Raw genomic sequence first — 17277 nt, forward strand, 5'->3', positions numbered from 1 at the left:
GGGTCACCATGAGTTGGAGTTGACTTGGCGGCAACTGGGCAAGTTTCTCTCCTAAATACCATTCACCTGATTCCGGAGTGTGTCCTTGTAGCTGAATGTGCAACATAGTTGTCAGTCAAACGAACAAACAAACAAGATCCCCCATATCCCTTCCCCTGATGCTTGGAGGTCTCTGACCCACTCTGCAACCTCACCCCCAGATAGTCAACTAACTCATTACCTCTTTTCCTTCAGATCCTGACTCAAATATCACTTTCACATCACCCTGAGCACCCCATTTTAAATGTCTATTTTCCCCACGCACACCACTCCGTTTCCCCCTCCTTGCTTTATTTTCTTTGTAACACCTATCATCATAAGGCATCTTTCATATTTACTTATTTAAAGGGCAGGTGTCTTTGTCTACTTGACCACAGTGCCTAGAACAGAACATTTGGCATGCAGTGGGTACTCAGTAACAATGTGTTCATGACTAGATGAGTCAATGAATGAATGATTGGACAAATGAACGAATGAAAGCCTCGAGGCTTTATTATGATGCGGCCAGAGAGATTTCAGGTGGGAGAAAAGGAGTGGGGATTGATTTGATTTGAATCAAGTCCCTCTCTCCTGTCTAACCCTGGAATTCTTCCTCTTTATTTTAGGTTCTAGAAAAGTTGCACGTCTCCCTAAATCTGGGGGCTTATTCCAGGACCCCCTGTTAGAGGTAAGCACCCTCACTCCACTTTTGAAACTGAAGAGTGTCTAGGAGGAGATATAATCCCAGCGGGCCACCTTGGGGTGTAGAAAGGGGATCCTCACGCCCAGGTCGCTCCTCCATCCCCAAAGGGTTTGCCCTGAGGGCGGCGGGGCGCGGCTGGCCTCCAGCTGACCAGGTTGGCGGCGTCGGGGCTGCAGCGCCTTCGCTGGACCCGCATTGCCCCCTAGTGCCGCGCGGAGTCAGGGCGCCGGGCTCCCCCGCCTGATGTCACCGCCGTGCAGTCAGCCCAGAGGCGGCTCATTGAAAGCAGACCCTCCTCGGCGCTGGGCGGAGGAGGCGCCGCTGTCCGCCGAGCCGCCGCGGGCCGGGCCGAGCCGGGTGCCCCCCTCCGTGCCGCCCCCTCCTCCCCGGCGCTCCCCGCCAGCCCGGCCCGGCGCGCCTGACGTGGACCATTAAACTTGGAGCTGCCGCCTCGTCCCCTCTCTCCTCCTCTCCTCCTCCCTCTGGCAGGCGAGCAGGCGAGCGAGCGGCTCGGTGCAGGCAGGAGACGTGCGGCCGGGCTGGGCTGCCCGGGGGAGATGACTTCTGGCCAGGAGGGCGCCTCTGGGAAGCAGACCACGGTGGCAGTAAAGTTTCAGGGCAGCTGAGGAGCCTCCACCGCAGCCCTTCCAGCCCAATCACCCCCTGGCTATGGAGGGCGGACTCTAAAATGAATCCCGATCTGGACACCGGCCACAATACATCAGCACCTGCCCACTGGGGAGAGTTGAAAAATGCCAACTTCACTGGCCCCAACCAGACCTCGAGCAACTCCACACTGCCCCAGCTGGACATCACCAGGGCCATCTCTGTGGGCCTGGTGCTGGGCGCCTTCATCCTCTTTGCCATCGTGGGCAACATCCTCGTCATCTTGTCTGTGGCCTGCAACCGACACCTGCGGACGCCCACCAACTACTTCATCGTCAACCTGGCGATTGCCGACCTGCTGTTAAGCTTCACCGTCCTGCCCTTCTCAGCTGCCCTCGAGATTCTTGGCTATTGGGTACTGGGGCGGATCTTCTGTGACATCTGGGCGGCCGTGGACGTCTTGTGCTGCACAGCGTCCATTCTGAGCCTGTGCGCCATCTCCATCGATCGCTACATTGGGGTGCGCTACTCTCTGCAGTATCCCACACTGGTCACCCGCAGGAAGGCCATCTTGGCGCTCCTGAGTGTCTGGGTGCTGTCCACGGTCATCTCCATCGGGCCTCTTCTTGGATGGAAGGAGCCAGCGCCCAACGATGACAAGGAATGTGGGGTCACTGAAGAACCCTTCTACGCCCTCTTCTCCTCCCTGGGCTCCTTCTACATCCCTCTGGCGGTCATTCTGGTCATGTACTGCCGGGTCTACATCGTTGCTAAGAGGACCACTAAGAACCTGGAAGCGGGAGTCATGAAGGAGATGTCCAACTCCAAGGAGCTCACCCTGAGGATTCACTCCAAGAACTTTCACGAGGACCCCCTTAGCAGTAGCAAGGCCAAGGGCCACAACCCCAGGAGTTCCATAGCTGTCAAACTTTTTAAATTCTCCAGGGAAAAGAAAGCAGCCAAGACCTTGGGCATTGTGGTCGGTATGTTCATCTTGTGTTGGCTACCCTTCTTCATCGCTCTACCACTTGGTAAGCCGGGAACTGGCAGAGGGGAACTGAGCATTTTGGAATCTTGGGTTGACCAATGAGCTTTAAGTTTTGTGTGTGTGTGGTTTTTTAGTTTTGTTTATTTTTTAATGTATTCTGTGTGTGTTTAGAGTTTGGATAATATTGTTTGTTCTGCAAAGGCTTTGCAGATTGGGTAGCTGGCTAAGAACCAACTCAGGTGCTAGTGAAACGCACTAAGGTATGCTTAGCCACTTGAAATAGAAGCATGGGAGGAAAATCTGCTATGTGGGAAGACTCACTCAGCGGCCTTGGTTTAATAATTAAAAAGGACACTGGGCTTGAACATCATACCAGCGTCCTTTCAGTAGTAATGATGTGTCTGCTAAGGCAGCGTCACTAATGCAGCATACAAAATAGTTTGTAGTTACTGCAGACGCGGCATTCAGGAAGCAGGGAGGCAGCTCGTACATAGAAAGGCAGTTTTCATTCAGCATTTCCAGGGCTCTTGCAGAGACCCACGCGTCTGATGAGCTTTGCAGAGGCAGCGTTCTCCCCCTCCTGCCTTCACCACTTGCTACCACCTCAGTGCACTCCCTTCATTATCAGTTAATAAGAGCATTTTACAACGGCACCAGCCTTTAAGTTAACTAAAGCTGGAAATTTCAAAGAGAAGATGACCAGAGGGTCACACATTCTCAGTTTTCATCCAGAAATGTTCCTAACTCTGATGGTTCATGGGATGCCCCAGAATTAAATTATAGTTATCCCTTAGCTTCACCTGCCAGATGCAAAATGCTGGTAAGATGGAATTAGGTGGATCCCTCCTGCCTATAAACAAATGTATCTATCGTTTTTGGTTTGGTGGTCCTACTAATAGCTGAATGGTTGAAAAGGTTCCCTGATTTTTCCTACAGAAGCCACGGTCTGATTAGGAAATAAACCTAGAGGAGGGAACTGTGATGTGCTGTCCGCATGGCTTGGGAAACCCTAGTCCCTTCTCCGAGGCAATGATCTGCTTTGATGTCTTCCATATCCCTGGGAGACACCACAGAAAATGAATGGAGGGAAGTGGTCATAACACAGTTGTGTGCCATGATATCAGGAGAAGCAACAGCTGGTACATTCCCTGGACCACATATACCTGCAGTCACACCAGCATCTCAGTCAAAACTGAACAGAACCAAATCCCACAAGTAACCGGCATTCAAGAAAAAAGAGACAAGTGGAAAGAAAGCAAATTATTATCAAGAGTTTCCCTTTTTAAAAAAAAGTAGAAAAAGAAAGAAAAAAAGGCTGTTTGACCTACTCTCTGTGTCATCTTTTCTAAGGCAGGCTTCCAGGCTAATGCTTTCCTGAAATATTTTCAATGGTGTTACATTGAAAAGGCTTTGAAGCTCTACCCCCCGAGGCGGGATCAAATCCCATTGCATAGAAGCTGCCTTTTCTTTCCCAAGCTTTCTGTTTCCTTTTGCAGGCTTGTTGGGGTTAAAGTGGACGAAAGTTCACACTGCACTGGGGCCATTACAAAGATTGGGGTTGTTGTACACAAGTGATTTGGCCACTTACTAGTCATGTGACTTCAGGCAAATGACTGCTCCCCTGTGAGCCTCAGTTTCTCCATCTGCAAATGGAGTTAATTAATAATTTGCTGCTTGGAATTTGCACTGATTCATGGAAGGCACTTAGCACAGAGTGGTGCACACCAAATGCTCCATCGAAGTTAGCCATAAGGATGCAAAACCAAACCCCAATCACCTGTAGGGTATAGCTCTGTGTTTTTCTCCTTCTCCACTAAGTTATCAATCCTACACCTATTACTAAAGACCCAGAAGAGAACCAAGTGTTTCCCATTTCTTCCTTGTCCCCCCCCCTCCCCCCCAGCCTGCAGAGGCTGTGACCAGAGCATCGTCAGGAAGGATCTCTCAGCTCTCCTAGACTCCAGCATCCTGGATGCCAGAGCTGTAAATACTTCAAGGCTTAGACCTTCCCCAGCCACATGGTGGTGTGGCATGATGTGGCTTCTCTCGGGATCCTGCTCTTCAAATCATCACCACCACCAGTTGCCTTTGGGTCAGCTCTGACTCATGGCAACCCCACATGTGTCAGTGTAGAACTGTGCTCCATAGAGTTTTCAGTGGTTAATTTTTGGTAAGTAGATCCCCAGACCTTTCTTCTAAGGCATCATTGCATGGGCTCAAACCTTCAACCTTCTGATTAGTAGCAGAATGCATTAACCATTGGACCACCTAGGGACTCCTTCAAGTCATCAAGCTCTCCTTATTTTCTTCCCACCCAACACTCTCACTCATACTCTCTCTACTTCTTCTCTCCTTTCTGTCCACATCCTTCTGTGCTCTTGTCCTCCTGGCATCTCAGGTCCTTGGCTTCCACGCATGAAAAGCAAGATCTCTTACCACCCTGATGCTATCAGAGCTTGCCTCTCCTATCCTTGCAATGAAAACCTTCTGACCACCAAGTCATGGTCTCCTAGAGACCTCCATCCATACCCTTCTTCCCTGGAAACCCAACCGCTGCCAGGTGAGGAATATGAACTCCAGGCAGGTAGGACTGCCTTGGTTTTGGGATGGACTCTGAAAGATTCCTGGGAGCTTCCAAACAGAGAAGATGCTTAATTAATGCTTTCTTAATAATTAATTGAGGAAAAGTTTCTCAGCAAAGTGAAGATGTGAGTTTCACCTTCCTGATTTCAAATAATTCCCAAATAGAACCAAATGGTAGTAACATGGTAGAGAACAATAACTCCTTTGGAATCTGAAGAAGGTTCCAAATTCTAAATTTTTCATGAAAGGCTTTTTGCTCATAAAGGGAGAAAGTGGAGCTGGGTGAGACAGTGCTTGGCAAACAGAGAAGTGCAGGTAGGAGTAACTTCCTGTTGGAAGTAGACTTCCAGGTGCCTGGATGGCACCAGATTAGCTGTGTTTATTTTCTCCATGGGAGAAAAGGCTTGAGATTCCCCCTAGGAAAGAGGGAAAATAACCATGCCCACCACAGGATCCTGTTCAGGGCCCCCTTTGTTTTCTTTCCTTCCTTATTTTTATTTTCAGGAGTATGGTCAGGCTACCTGTTGAGCTGGGCCTCTTGTCTCCCGCTGGGCCCTCCCGACCAGTATCACTCACCCGACCTCCTCCCCATGGTTTCTCTGTGGCCTCAGACCAAGTTGGGCCAGGCACCAGTGCTCACTTATTCGGTAGCAGGATGGACTCCATCAAACAAGAACCTCTTTATTTGTCCCCTGGAATCAGGCCAGGGAGGGACAGGAAATAATTAGAATATAATATAGCAACATTTCTACTCGATGGGTCATGGGCAAGATGTCCAAGAGAATGTTCAGCTGCCTGTCCGCCCGGGGGAGACCTGGTCAGGGTCTCCAGAAGTGGCTGGATATTGAGGGATGTGCAGTGCCGTGGAGGGAGAGGGGGAGCAGGAAGTCCTGGGCAGCCAACTGGTAGCTGGACTTAGTGAGTTGTTTAGAAAACACTGGAAACTTGCCTCACTCCAAATCTTTCTTCCGTCTTTTAAAATGCTGAAAGGCACCAGGAAGCCATTATTGAACTAACTGCTTTCCCCTCCAAATAAATGAAGGTCAATTTTCAAAGAAACAGTTGTGCTGTCTATAGAGTACTGGAACCAAACAGGAATCCCTCTCTCCATTGATTCGTCTCTCCAGGCCTTTCATTCAGATTGGGGCTGATGAATTTCCACCTCCAGGAATCGAAAAGGGAGAGAGAGGAAGGGTCTCAAAATTGACTCAACACAGAGCCACCCCCACAAACATACATGCTAAGGCTCCAGCTCTGAGATTTCAAAGCACAAAAATTTGAGTTGCCTACAAGGAAACCAATTGGTTTGAGTACTCAATTTTTGTACACAGGGAAGCCTTTCCGGAAGAGGGAAATTGTACTGAAGAAGGAAAATACATCCAACCGTTTATTAAATCATTAATATAGGGGCTTTCTAAAGCACCTATTGGAGTCCCTGGATGGTGCCAACAGTAAAAAACTCAGCTGCTAACTAAAAGGTTGGAAGTTCGAGTCCACCCAGAGGCACCTTCAAAGGCAGGTTTGATGATCTGCTTCTAAAAAATCAGCCATTAAAAACCCTATGGAGCACAGCTCTAGTCTGACTCACATGGGATTTCCATGAGTCGAAATCAACTTGACAACAGCTGATTAAAGCACTTACTATGTGCTGGGTATTGTACTAGATGCTGGCTTATTGAGCCAAAAACCAATGTGGCCCCTGCTTGCAGGAGGCTTACAGCCTAGTAAGATCTTATCATTATTGAACATATACTACGTACTAGACACTCTCCTAGGCCCTCTACAGATATCTCATTAATCCTCAAAAAAAAAAAAAAAGTTGCTGTCCAGTCAATTCCAACTCATAGTGACTCTATAGCCCTGGTGGTGTAGTGGTTAAGACCTAGGCTGCAAACCAAAAGGTCACCAGTTCCAATCCCCGAGCTACTCCACGGAAACCTTATGGGGCAGTTCTACACTGTCCTATAGGGTCGCTATGAGTTGGAACTGACTCAACGGCACCTAACAACAACAATCCTCACAAATACACTGCCAGGGGAGAGTAACTGCTCCCTCTTTACAGATGAATATATTGACACTCAGCAAGGATAGACTACTTGCTCAAGGTCACACAGCAAGTAAGAGATAGAGCTTAGAGTTGAACCCAAGTCTGTCAGAATAGGCCAAAAGCTGTTCCACTGTTCCAAGGAGATGTCCGGCCTTTTTGGTGTCTGGTCCCAACCTTCTTCCATAGCAAATGCTCTCCAGGAACCCAGAGCCATCCTCACAAGGGTTATTGTGCTACTGTTGCAAGACCCAGCCTGTCTTCCACTCCCCACTCACCCTAATAAAGAGCCCACCCATGAAATGACGAGGAGGACCATCCACATTGTAGCTCGGGGCTAGAATTTCTCCACACCTCCCGCACTATAATGTGGGTCCCTCGAGGTTGGGCACTTTTGTCAGTCACCACAGCCATTAGGAAAAACATTCTTTGCCCTTCATCTATGGACCTGGCTCCCTATTTTTATCACTCATTCACTGAATAAATACGTATTTCTTGAGTGCCTATTACGTCCAGGCCTTTGCTGGGTGCTGGAGATGAGGTGGAAACCCTGGTGGCGTAGTGGTTAAGTGCTACGGCTACTAACCAAGAGGTCAGCAGTTCAAATCCACCAGGCACTCCTTGGAAACTATCGGGCAGTTCTACTGTGTCCTATAGGGTCGCTATGAGTTGGAGTTGACTCGACGGCAGTGGGTGGGTGGTGGTGGTGGGTGGAGATGGTGTGAGAGATAAACAGCCATGCTCCGTGCTCTCATAGAATTTAGTCCTAGTGGGAAACCCAGAGATTCTGAAAAGCACAGGTGCACAAATAAACATGAATGCAAATTGTGATGAGTGACTTAAAGGAAAGGGATGAGAAGCTACATAAGTATATAGCAGGGATCAGTATATTTAGGCAGAACCCTGAACAGTTTGGAGATAATTCAGTGAAGGGGGGAGATTAAAGAAGACGGACCTGGACAGAAGAAAGGTCAAGCCTGACCATCCTGAGGCAGGAGATAGTGAGGAACTAACAGAGGCTGGCAAATGGAGAGGAGGCTGGTGCGAGCTGAAGCCAAAGGGGTGGGCAGAGGCCAGGCCATGCAGGGGCTTTCAGGCCACATTAAGGACTTCAGGTTTTATCTTAAGTGCACTGGCCACTATGAAGGGTTTGAAGCAGACGAGATATACTATCTGAATTATATCTTTGGAAGATGACTCGGGCTGCTGTGTGGGACACAGACTAAAGACATGACAATTAGGAGGCCTCGCAATCACGATGAAAGATGGCAGTGACTTAGATCAGGGTGGTGGCAGTGGAGGTGGGAAGAAGTAGAAAATTGAAGGACTTGGGGATGGATGGGTTGGCTGTGGTGTAGGAGAGTCAGTGAGAGAAATGTGTCCAGAATGATCTCCTGGTTTCTGGATGGAGCCACTTGGGTGAGTGGAGGCACCGTTGATAGAGAAGGCCAAGACATGAGCATGAGTTAAATCTAGCCAGGAGGATTCCTCTAGGCTTTTCCTCAGACCCACTCGTCAGGGCTTACAAGATGCCATCCAGGGATGATCTGACAGACACTCTCGTACATTGAGCAGGCAGAAATGTCACCGCTGAAAACCCAGGAGACGTGGGCAAACCTAGCTGCTCATCACAACATCTGCACCAGGGGGTGGGGAGGTTCTGATCTTAAAAACTTAAATCCCTGAGCCTCACCTATTGTATCAGAATTTCTAGTGATGGGGCTGAGAATCTCTATATTTTTAATAAGCTTCCCAAGTGAGTCTTCTGCAGCTGGCACAGCACCAGTCCTCTGGTGCCTGGGAACCCCTGGAATATGTACCCCCACAGAGAGCTCAGAAAACTTGGATAAACTTCCCTGAATGCATCTAGAAGCATTCCCAGTCCTGCCCAGTCCCTTGGGCCAGTTCATGTGGAGGAAGAGCAGGTAGGCTGGCAGGAGGGAAGGTGATTTCTTTGAACTAGAGCTGCCCTAGAGGAGGATAAGAGAATGAGCACTGTGGAAGCACCTTCAACATAACAGGTACGCTGCTTTATACTTAATACAGCAACTTTGCAGAGCAAGCATCATCACCCCTGTCTTTAGAGTGAGAGAACCATAGTTCAGGGAGGTTCAGTAACTTGCCCCAGGCGACACAGTTAGTAAATGATAGAGCCTATCTGACTCCACATACGACATTAAATAAACATTAGCTATATTTTTTTTTATATTACTCCTGCTGCTATTATAGTGTTCCCAAATGTTGGTCTTAAGTCTGGAGCTCAAGTGTAACAAAGTTTTCACTGGTTCATGGTAAAATGAGTAAAACAAATACAAAAAGGCTGCATTTTTTTAATTAAACATATTCAATATAAACGACTGTCCTTTTATTCTAAAGACTGTTGTTATTGTCATTGTTAGGTACCATCGAGTTGGTTCTGACATATAGCCACCCTATGTACAACAGAACCAAACACGGCTAGGTCCTGCACCATCCTCACAATCATTGTCATGCTTAAGCCCATTGTTGTAGCCACTATGTCAGCCCATCTCATTGAGGGTCTTCTTCTTTTTCAATGACCCTCTGCTTTACTAAGCATGATGGCTTTCTCCAAGGACTGGTTCTTCCTCGTAACACACCCAAAATACATGAAATAAAGTCTCACCATCCTCCCTTCTAAGGAGCATCCTAGCTGTACTTCTTCCAAGATAGATCTGTTCGTTCTTCTGGCAGTCCATGGTATATTTAGCGTTCTTCTCCAGCACCATCAAGTCCTGGAAACTTGTTTTTCGCCAATGCCTTCAGTGGAGCTTGGGCTTCTTCCTTTAGTACCATCTGTTCTTGATCATATGCTACCTCTTGAAACAGATGACCAATCTCTTTTGGTACAGTGACCGTGTATATTCCTTCCATCTTCTTTTGATGCTGCCTGTGTCTTTCAGTATTTTGCCTATAGAATCGTTCACTATTGCAATTCGAGGCTTGAATTTTTCTTCAGTTCTTTCAGCATGAGAAATGCCGAGTGCGTTCTTCCCTTTTATTTTTCTGACTCCAAGTCTTTGCACATTTCCATATAATACTTTACTTTGTCTTCTAGAGCTGCCCTTTGAAATCTTCCGTTCAGCTCTTTTACTTCATCATTTCATCCTTTCGCTTTAGCTACTCTATGTTCAAAAGCAAGTCTCAGAGTCTTTTCTGACATCCATTTTGGTCTTTTCTTTCTCTCTGTCTTTTTCAAACCTTTTGCTTTCTTTCTGTATGATGCCCTTGATGTCATCCTACAATTAATCTGGTCTTCCTTCAGTCCTTAGTGTTCAATGCGCCAAATCTATTCTTGAGATGGCCTCTAAATTCATGTGGGATATACTCAAGGCCGAACTTTGGCTCTCATGGACTTGTTTTCATTTTCTTTAGCCTCAACTTGAACTCGCATATGAGCAACTGATGATCTGTTCCACAGTCAGCCCCTGGTCTTGTTCTGACTGATGATATTGAGCTTCTCCTTGTTCTCATTCCACAGATGTAGTCGATTTGATTCCTGTATATTCCATTGACGAGGTCAACATGTATAGTCGCTGTTAATGTAGTAGAAAAAAGGTATTTGCAATGAACAAGCCATTGGTCTTGCAAAATTCTATCATGTGATCTCTGGTGTCATTTCTTTCACCAAGGCCATATTTTTCAACTACTGATCTTTCTTTTTTGTTTCCATCTTTCACATTCCATTCACCAGTAATTATCAATGCATGTTTGATCAATTTCAGACTGCAGAAGTTGGTAAAATCTTCAATTTCCTCATCTTTGGCATTTATAATTGCTGTGTAAATTTATTAATAGTCATAATAATGATAGTAGTTTGTGGTTTTTCTGTTTTAATGCCCTACGTGTTAAAATAAAAAATTGGTAGCCCTATGCCAATCTCCGCCAAAAGTCTTTTTTTTAATTTTAGTGTGAGTCTCTTAAAAAGTCTTAGGATCAAGGAAGACCATGGTGGCTAGACACAGTAAATATTTATGGGAAAAGAAGGAATGAAGGAAGGAGGCAGGCAGGGAAGGAAGGAGAGGGAGAGAGATGCAGAATTAAGTCAGCCTCAGCTTTGCTGTGAGACCTCAGCAGACGGGGGCAGAGGGGTAGGGAGGGAACAGGATGGTGTGTGAAGGGTTACATCTGTCAGGTACCACAGGATGGGGAGTCGGCACCCATACCTGCTGAGGCAAAACAAGCTGCAGAAATGCCAGAAGGTACTTGTGTAGCTGCAAAGCCATCACAGATTGGCCTATTAAGATCTGTTATGCAGGAGATGCCCTTTACCTGAGTATGTGTGTGGCTCATAAAAATAACTGATGGCCACTGGCCCACACTGGGAAATTGGTTTCTTCCATATATGCAGGATGTTTCTGCAGCCACTGTGCTCTCTGACCATGTCTGATAAGCATAATGCTAATAAAAAAAATGCTAATAGCTACCATTTATTAGATCTTGCTAGGTGCCAGGCTTACTGTGCTACACCGTGCTGGGGGTACTCTCTATGCATTCTCTCCTTTCCTCCCTCCAAAAGTTTATGTAGTGGGCACTGTTATTGTCTCCATTGTACAAATGAGGAAATGGAAGGTCAGAGAGCTTGGCATGCCTCAGGCCATCCAGGTGATTTGACTGGTGACAGGACCTGGATTAGAATCTAGGCAGTCAATTATGCTGACGGACTTACCACTCGGGACACCCTAGATGTGGTTCTCTGAGCCTCAATTTAAGGAAGTGTAAGGAGGAACCAAAGCCTATTCTGACAAGGAGGAAAGGAAGGGCAGGTAACTGCCTATCACGCAACAGCCAAGAGGCACCTTATCCTGGTGAGAATATAAAGGTATAAAGATAATTCAGTCTTTCCTCTGACAAGATAGGGCAAAAGTTCTCATTGATTATTGATAATTTGAAAGAGTTTCAGCCTCACAATTTGTTATGGGTAACGCCACATATATTTTAAGGTTTTTGTTAAATTTGGGAAAACACAAAAGTTTTGGAGGACTTTTCCATGGTTTAGCTTCTGGCTGAATACATTCCAAACCTTGATTCTGCTCCACCACCCACATGTGTGGTGCCAGCACCATTGGGCACACTCCCATCACAGATCAGCCTCTGGCCCTGCCTCTTGATGCCATGGGCCAGGTGAGTTGGCACTATAAGTGAGGATGTATTTCTAGAGCCATTTTTCTACCTTGCAGTGAAGCTGGCTAGCAACAACCTAATTATACAGAGAAAAAGGGCTGCGAATTATTACATATATACAATAAGAACTCACACGAAATGTATCTTAACTCCTTCTTTACTGGCCCCCAAAAATGCCTCTTCTTGTTGTTGTTAGCTGTCTTCAAGTTGGCCCCGGACTCATGGTGACCCCATACGTTACAGGGTACAACTTCTCCATAGAGTTTTCTTAGCTGTAATCCTTACATGGTGGCTACAACAATGGGCTCAAACATAGCAACAATTGTGAGAACAGTGCAGGACTGGGCAGTGTTTTGTTCTGTTATGCATGGGGTCACTGCGAGTCAGAACCAACTCGTTGGCACCTAACAACAACAATCTTTACAGAAGCAACTTCCAAGCCTTTTCTTCTTATGGAGCCTTGGTCATGCAGTGTTAAGCACTTGGCTGCTAACTGAAAGATAGGCAGTTGGAACACACCAGCTGCTCTGTGGGAGAAAGACATGGAAGTCTGCTTCCATAAAGATTTACAACTTTGGAAACCCTATGTATAGTTCTACTCTGTCCTGTAGGGTTGCTATCCATCAGAATCAGGTCTAGGTTTTTTGGTTTTGCTTCCCCGGAGCTACCACGTGGGTTCGAACCTCCAACCTTTTGGTTAGCAGCTGATTGCACACCACTTGCACCACCCAGGTTCCCTCAGAAATGCTAATGGCCCTTATAGCACCTCTCACATGAGGAGAAATATGGCAGAGGGAAGTCAGAGTGGAAAAAGTCAGTGATCTTAACCAATTGCAGTTAATGTATCTTACTTTGGAAAACCTTATGAAGTTGGATAACTGTAAGAAAACATTGAAGGGGCTCCTGCAAGAGGGGAACACTGAGGCTAAGTAGGTGCCTTTCATCCACACCCAAATATGCTGATGATGGCTCTCTCTAGCAACCTCGTAACTGGTCTACTTACCTTTCTCCTCTACAAACTATAAACTTGTAAGTTGTGACCAAGTTGTTCCCCTCCGCCTAACATAGGTGTTTACAGAAGTTGAATAAAAAAAGTGAATGAGCAGCTCTGAGTTCCACAGAAGAATTAGGAGTGTACTGTAACCAAACAGAAGGGCTCTCCATTCCCCAGACACGACTTGCACTGTCCTTCCACCAAGCATTTGCTTATAGTCTTCTCCCATCAGTAATGCTCTTCCCGTGCCCTCTAAACAGCCAGGTCCTACCTACCTGTGGAACTGGGTTTTGTTGACACCTCTCTCATAAAGCGTCCCCTGGTTACCACCTCTTAAAGGTGAGGGTTTATGGTGTTTGTCACATTTGCCCACGGGGCTAAGAGCTGATATGCACACCCTTAGCTACCAGACTGCAAACCCCTCAAGGGCAGCGTCCAGGTTTGAATCATCTTCTTGTCCCCCATGCCCAGTTACATATACTTAGCAAATTCTATGTAAAAACAGCACTAACAGCGCCAACTCATACAGTGCATCTGGGGCATGAGCTACTATCTCTACCTCCCAACAGCCCATCAGATGTGTGTTAGCGTTTCACCCATTTTACGAATGATGAAATGGACTTACAGAAGTTCTGTGACTTGTCCCATTCTTTTAAATCACTACAAGTGTGTTCAAAGGAAACTGTGATGGACTATTCTTCTAAAACCAAGATGTCATTAGGGGCCTGGTTATGGGGTCAGTGAAGAAAGACTCCGTTGCCATCGAGTCAATTCCGACTCATAGTGACCCTATGGGACAGAGTAGAACTGCCCCCATAGAGTTTCCAAGGAGTGCCTGGTGGATTCAAACCTCTAACCTTTTGGTTAGCAGCCATATCTCTTAACCACTACGCCACCAGCATTTCCGAAGAAAGACTGGATAGGTGAAAACCAGAATGGCCTCAGAATAGGCTCCATTCTTTTCAAAAGGTTGCCATTTCACCTGCCCCTTGGGGAGACGTGCCCATTGCCAATTGACCCCCATTTTCCCTCACCTTACTAGCCCTCATCACCTTCTTGTCACTTCTGGGAGGGATATGGCCAGAGTTTGTCCCCGCAGAAACAGGACAGGAGGAAGCCATTCTGTGACTCTATGGCAAGCCCAGATTAAGGCCTTTAGAGGCCCAAAGTACTGAGAAGTGAATTCTCCCCCACTCTCAAATGTAATTTAAATTCACACACACACATACACAATCTAAAACAAATGTAAGGAAGGCCAACAACATTGTGACTTTTTTCCATGATGGCTACTGTCTTAGTTATCTAGTGTTGCTCTAACAGAAATACCACAAGTGAACGGCTTTAACAAACAGGAATTTATTCTCTCACAGTTTAGGAGGCTAGAAGTCTGAATTCAGGGTGCCAGCTCCAGGAGAAGCTTTCTCTCTCTGTTGGCTTTGGGGGAAGGTCCTTGTCATCAATCTTCCCCTGGTCTAGGAGCTTCTCAGCATAGGAAACCTGGGTCCAAAAGATGCACTCTGCTCCTGGCACTTCTTTCTGGGTCCCTCTTCCCTCTGCTCAATTCTTTTTTTTCTATCTCAAAAAATTTTGACTCAAATATAACCTAATCCTATAGATTGAGTCCTGGCTCATTAACATAACTGCCTCTAATCCTGTTTCATTAACATTATAGTGGTTAAAAACCAAAACTTGTTGCCTTCGTGTCGATTCTGACTCATAATGAGTCTACAGGGCAGAGTAGAACTACCCCATAGAGCACCTGGTGGATTTGAACTGCTGACCTTTTGGTTAGCAGCCCTAGCATTTAACCACTACACCACCCAGGTTTCTATCACAGAGGTTAGGATTTACAAAACATAGGATAATCACATCAGATGACAAAATAGTAGATAATCACACAATACTGGAAATCATGGCAAGCCAAGTTGACACATTTTGGGGGGATACAATTCAATCCATAACTGCCACTTTGATTTTTTTAATATTAAATTATTTCCCAAAAGAGTGGAAGTGCTCCAGTTTTGCTAATGCCTTAATGACACACTGGGTTTGTTTGCTGGGCAATGTGGCACTCTACCCTATAAGGGGGTAACCATAGAGCCCAGTTTGTCTCACATAGTCCCTGTTTATGCCTGTTATTAAAGCATAATTATTATTAAGACCAACCAGTGGCCGTCAAGTTGACTCCGACTTATGGTGACCCCATGTATGCCACGGTAGAACTGTGCTCCACAGGGTATTCAATGGCTGATTTTTTGGAAGTAGATTGCCAGGGCTTTCTTCCAATGTGCTCTCTGGGTGGACTCAAACCTCCAACATCTTGGTTAGCAATCAAGTGTGTTAGCCATTTGCACCACCCATTTGCATAACCCCCTTTTATTCTCAAAAATGCCTCAATTTGAACAATAAGTGTCTCCTTTTAAAATCTGGAGGAAGGCTGTTTATACATTGCTAGTACCTCAGTTTCATATCAGAGCCTGACATGGGTGAGGAGAGAGAAACTGACACCTACAGCCTTTCAGAAAAATTAATAATTTAGATCAATTTAAGGAGGAACGAGGCAACTTAATGTCTGAGTATTTTACAATCACAAATGTTGGTTTGAGATTTTTAAATAAAGTGTTCTTCGTTTAGTTAACTTGCCCAGGTTACACAAGTGAGTGGCTGAGCTGGGATTTGAATCCACAACTGGATGGCTCTAAAGGCTTAGTGAATGGGTCAATGAAGGAATGCATCCATTTCAGCACAAGACAAATGGTGTTCTATGAATGACGGGTGTTTTGGGAATTTAGAAGAGACAGAAGGGTGGGCTAAAATGAGATTTAGGGGGAGGAAAAGGAAAGTGAGCTGTGGCTTAAGGACTTATAAGGCTGAAATAACTGCAGGCAGAAGGACACCTTTGCCCCATCCAGCATGCGCTCCACCTGGTGCATCAGCCCAGGATACATTAGGATCTGTCCTTGGCTGGCAAGCCTGTGATCTTAGGATCTGTCAACGGCACACTTTTGGCTACACCCACCCACCATCAGCACATCTGAGCCCCCTTTGAACACGAAGTGCCCCTTTGTGGTATGGGCACACAAACTATGCTATAAAAGTCACACAAATGAGAGTTCAGGTCACACTGTTCCGAAACAGAATGTTCTAGCACATGCGACTGGACCTTTCCTCACAGAATTCCATTAACTTTTTCCAGGGGTGTCTGCCATGGTGTCTTGCACCCCCCTAAGCTTTCTCACCTACCGGGATGTGTTTGGGGTTTTGAATGCCTTTTTAAATTCTTCTTCAAAATAGAGTGTCCTGCCAGGCTAACGTGCATGGCTTTGAGGCTGAGCTCAGCACCCTGGCTGTGCCCCAGAAGGAGGTTAAAATGGGACCAAGGGCAAGCCAGGCTCACTGTCATTGCAGGCATCTGCCCCAGGGCTCACACCACCAGTACAGGGCCGGGCGGACATCCAGGGAGGCAGCTGGTGGGGGAGGAGAAAGTTCCACCAACTGGAACAACGAAAAAAATATTACATCCAATTCATATATTCAGGCCATCATTTGCCCTCCGGCATCAAGAGAAAGTGGCAGGGCCCCATTCCCTTCTTTCAAGCACACCTCTCAAAGCCCATTTGTAAGTACTCGTCCCTGACCCTACAGAATTTACCTTCACATGACGGTTCTTGGGCTTTTTTGTTCCGTGAACCCCTTTGGCAATCCGGTAAAGCCCCTTCTCAACGATAGACACATAAAACCAAAGACATAGGAAATCATAGAAAGCCAATTACAGTGAAATACAGTTATTATAATGTCAAAAAAAACAAATTTATTATAGAGCAATAAACGTCCTTCTTTATTAATGTATTAAATAAACAAGATCTAGCAGCAAGTCAAATCACTACTATAATTTTGGAATAATGACAAGTAAAAGTAATATTTCAAGATCTCTGCAACAAATGCAATGTCATATTACAAATCTGATTTCTGCTGGTGACAAATCCTGCTGATTCTACCGTGGCTTGTGGCCTGCATTCCTACCAAAGAACTTTCAGTCAAAGATTAATTTTTTTTTTTTAAAAGTAGTTTTTTTCCATCCAATTTTACATACCCCCTCATCCAGGTTAAGAACACTGCCTTAGGGTATTATGAAGGTGCAGTGGTTAAGAGCTATGGCTGCTAACCAAAAGTTTGCCAGTTCAAATCTACCAGCCATT

General features: G+C 46.1%; 1 protein-coding gene across 1 annotated transcript in view; it reads left to right on the forward strand.

Moving 5' to 3' along the window:
• Window positions 1-1157: 1157 nt before the first annotated feature.
• The window catches only part of ADRA1B (adrenoceptor alpha 1B), a 60306-nt gene continuing 44186 nt past the window's right edge, over window positions 1158-17277 (forward strand). The window contains exon 1 of the mRNA XM_049874237.1: window positions 1158-2358. Coding sequence (XP_049730194.1) covers window positions 1410-2358 — 949 coding nt within the window. The 5' untranslated portion in view covers window positions 1158-1409. The remainder of the gene's footprint in view (window positions 2359-17277) is intronic.

This window comes from Elephas maximus, chromosome 2 (assembly GCF_024166365.1).
Source record: "Elephas maximus indicus isolate mEleMax1 chromosome 2, mEleMax1 primary haplotype, whole genome shotgun sequence".
Lineage (NCBI taxonomy): Eukaryota > Metazoa > Chordata > Mammalia > Proboscidea > Elephantidae > Elephas > Elephas maximus.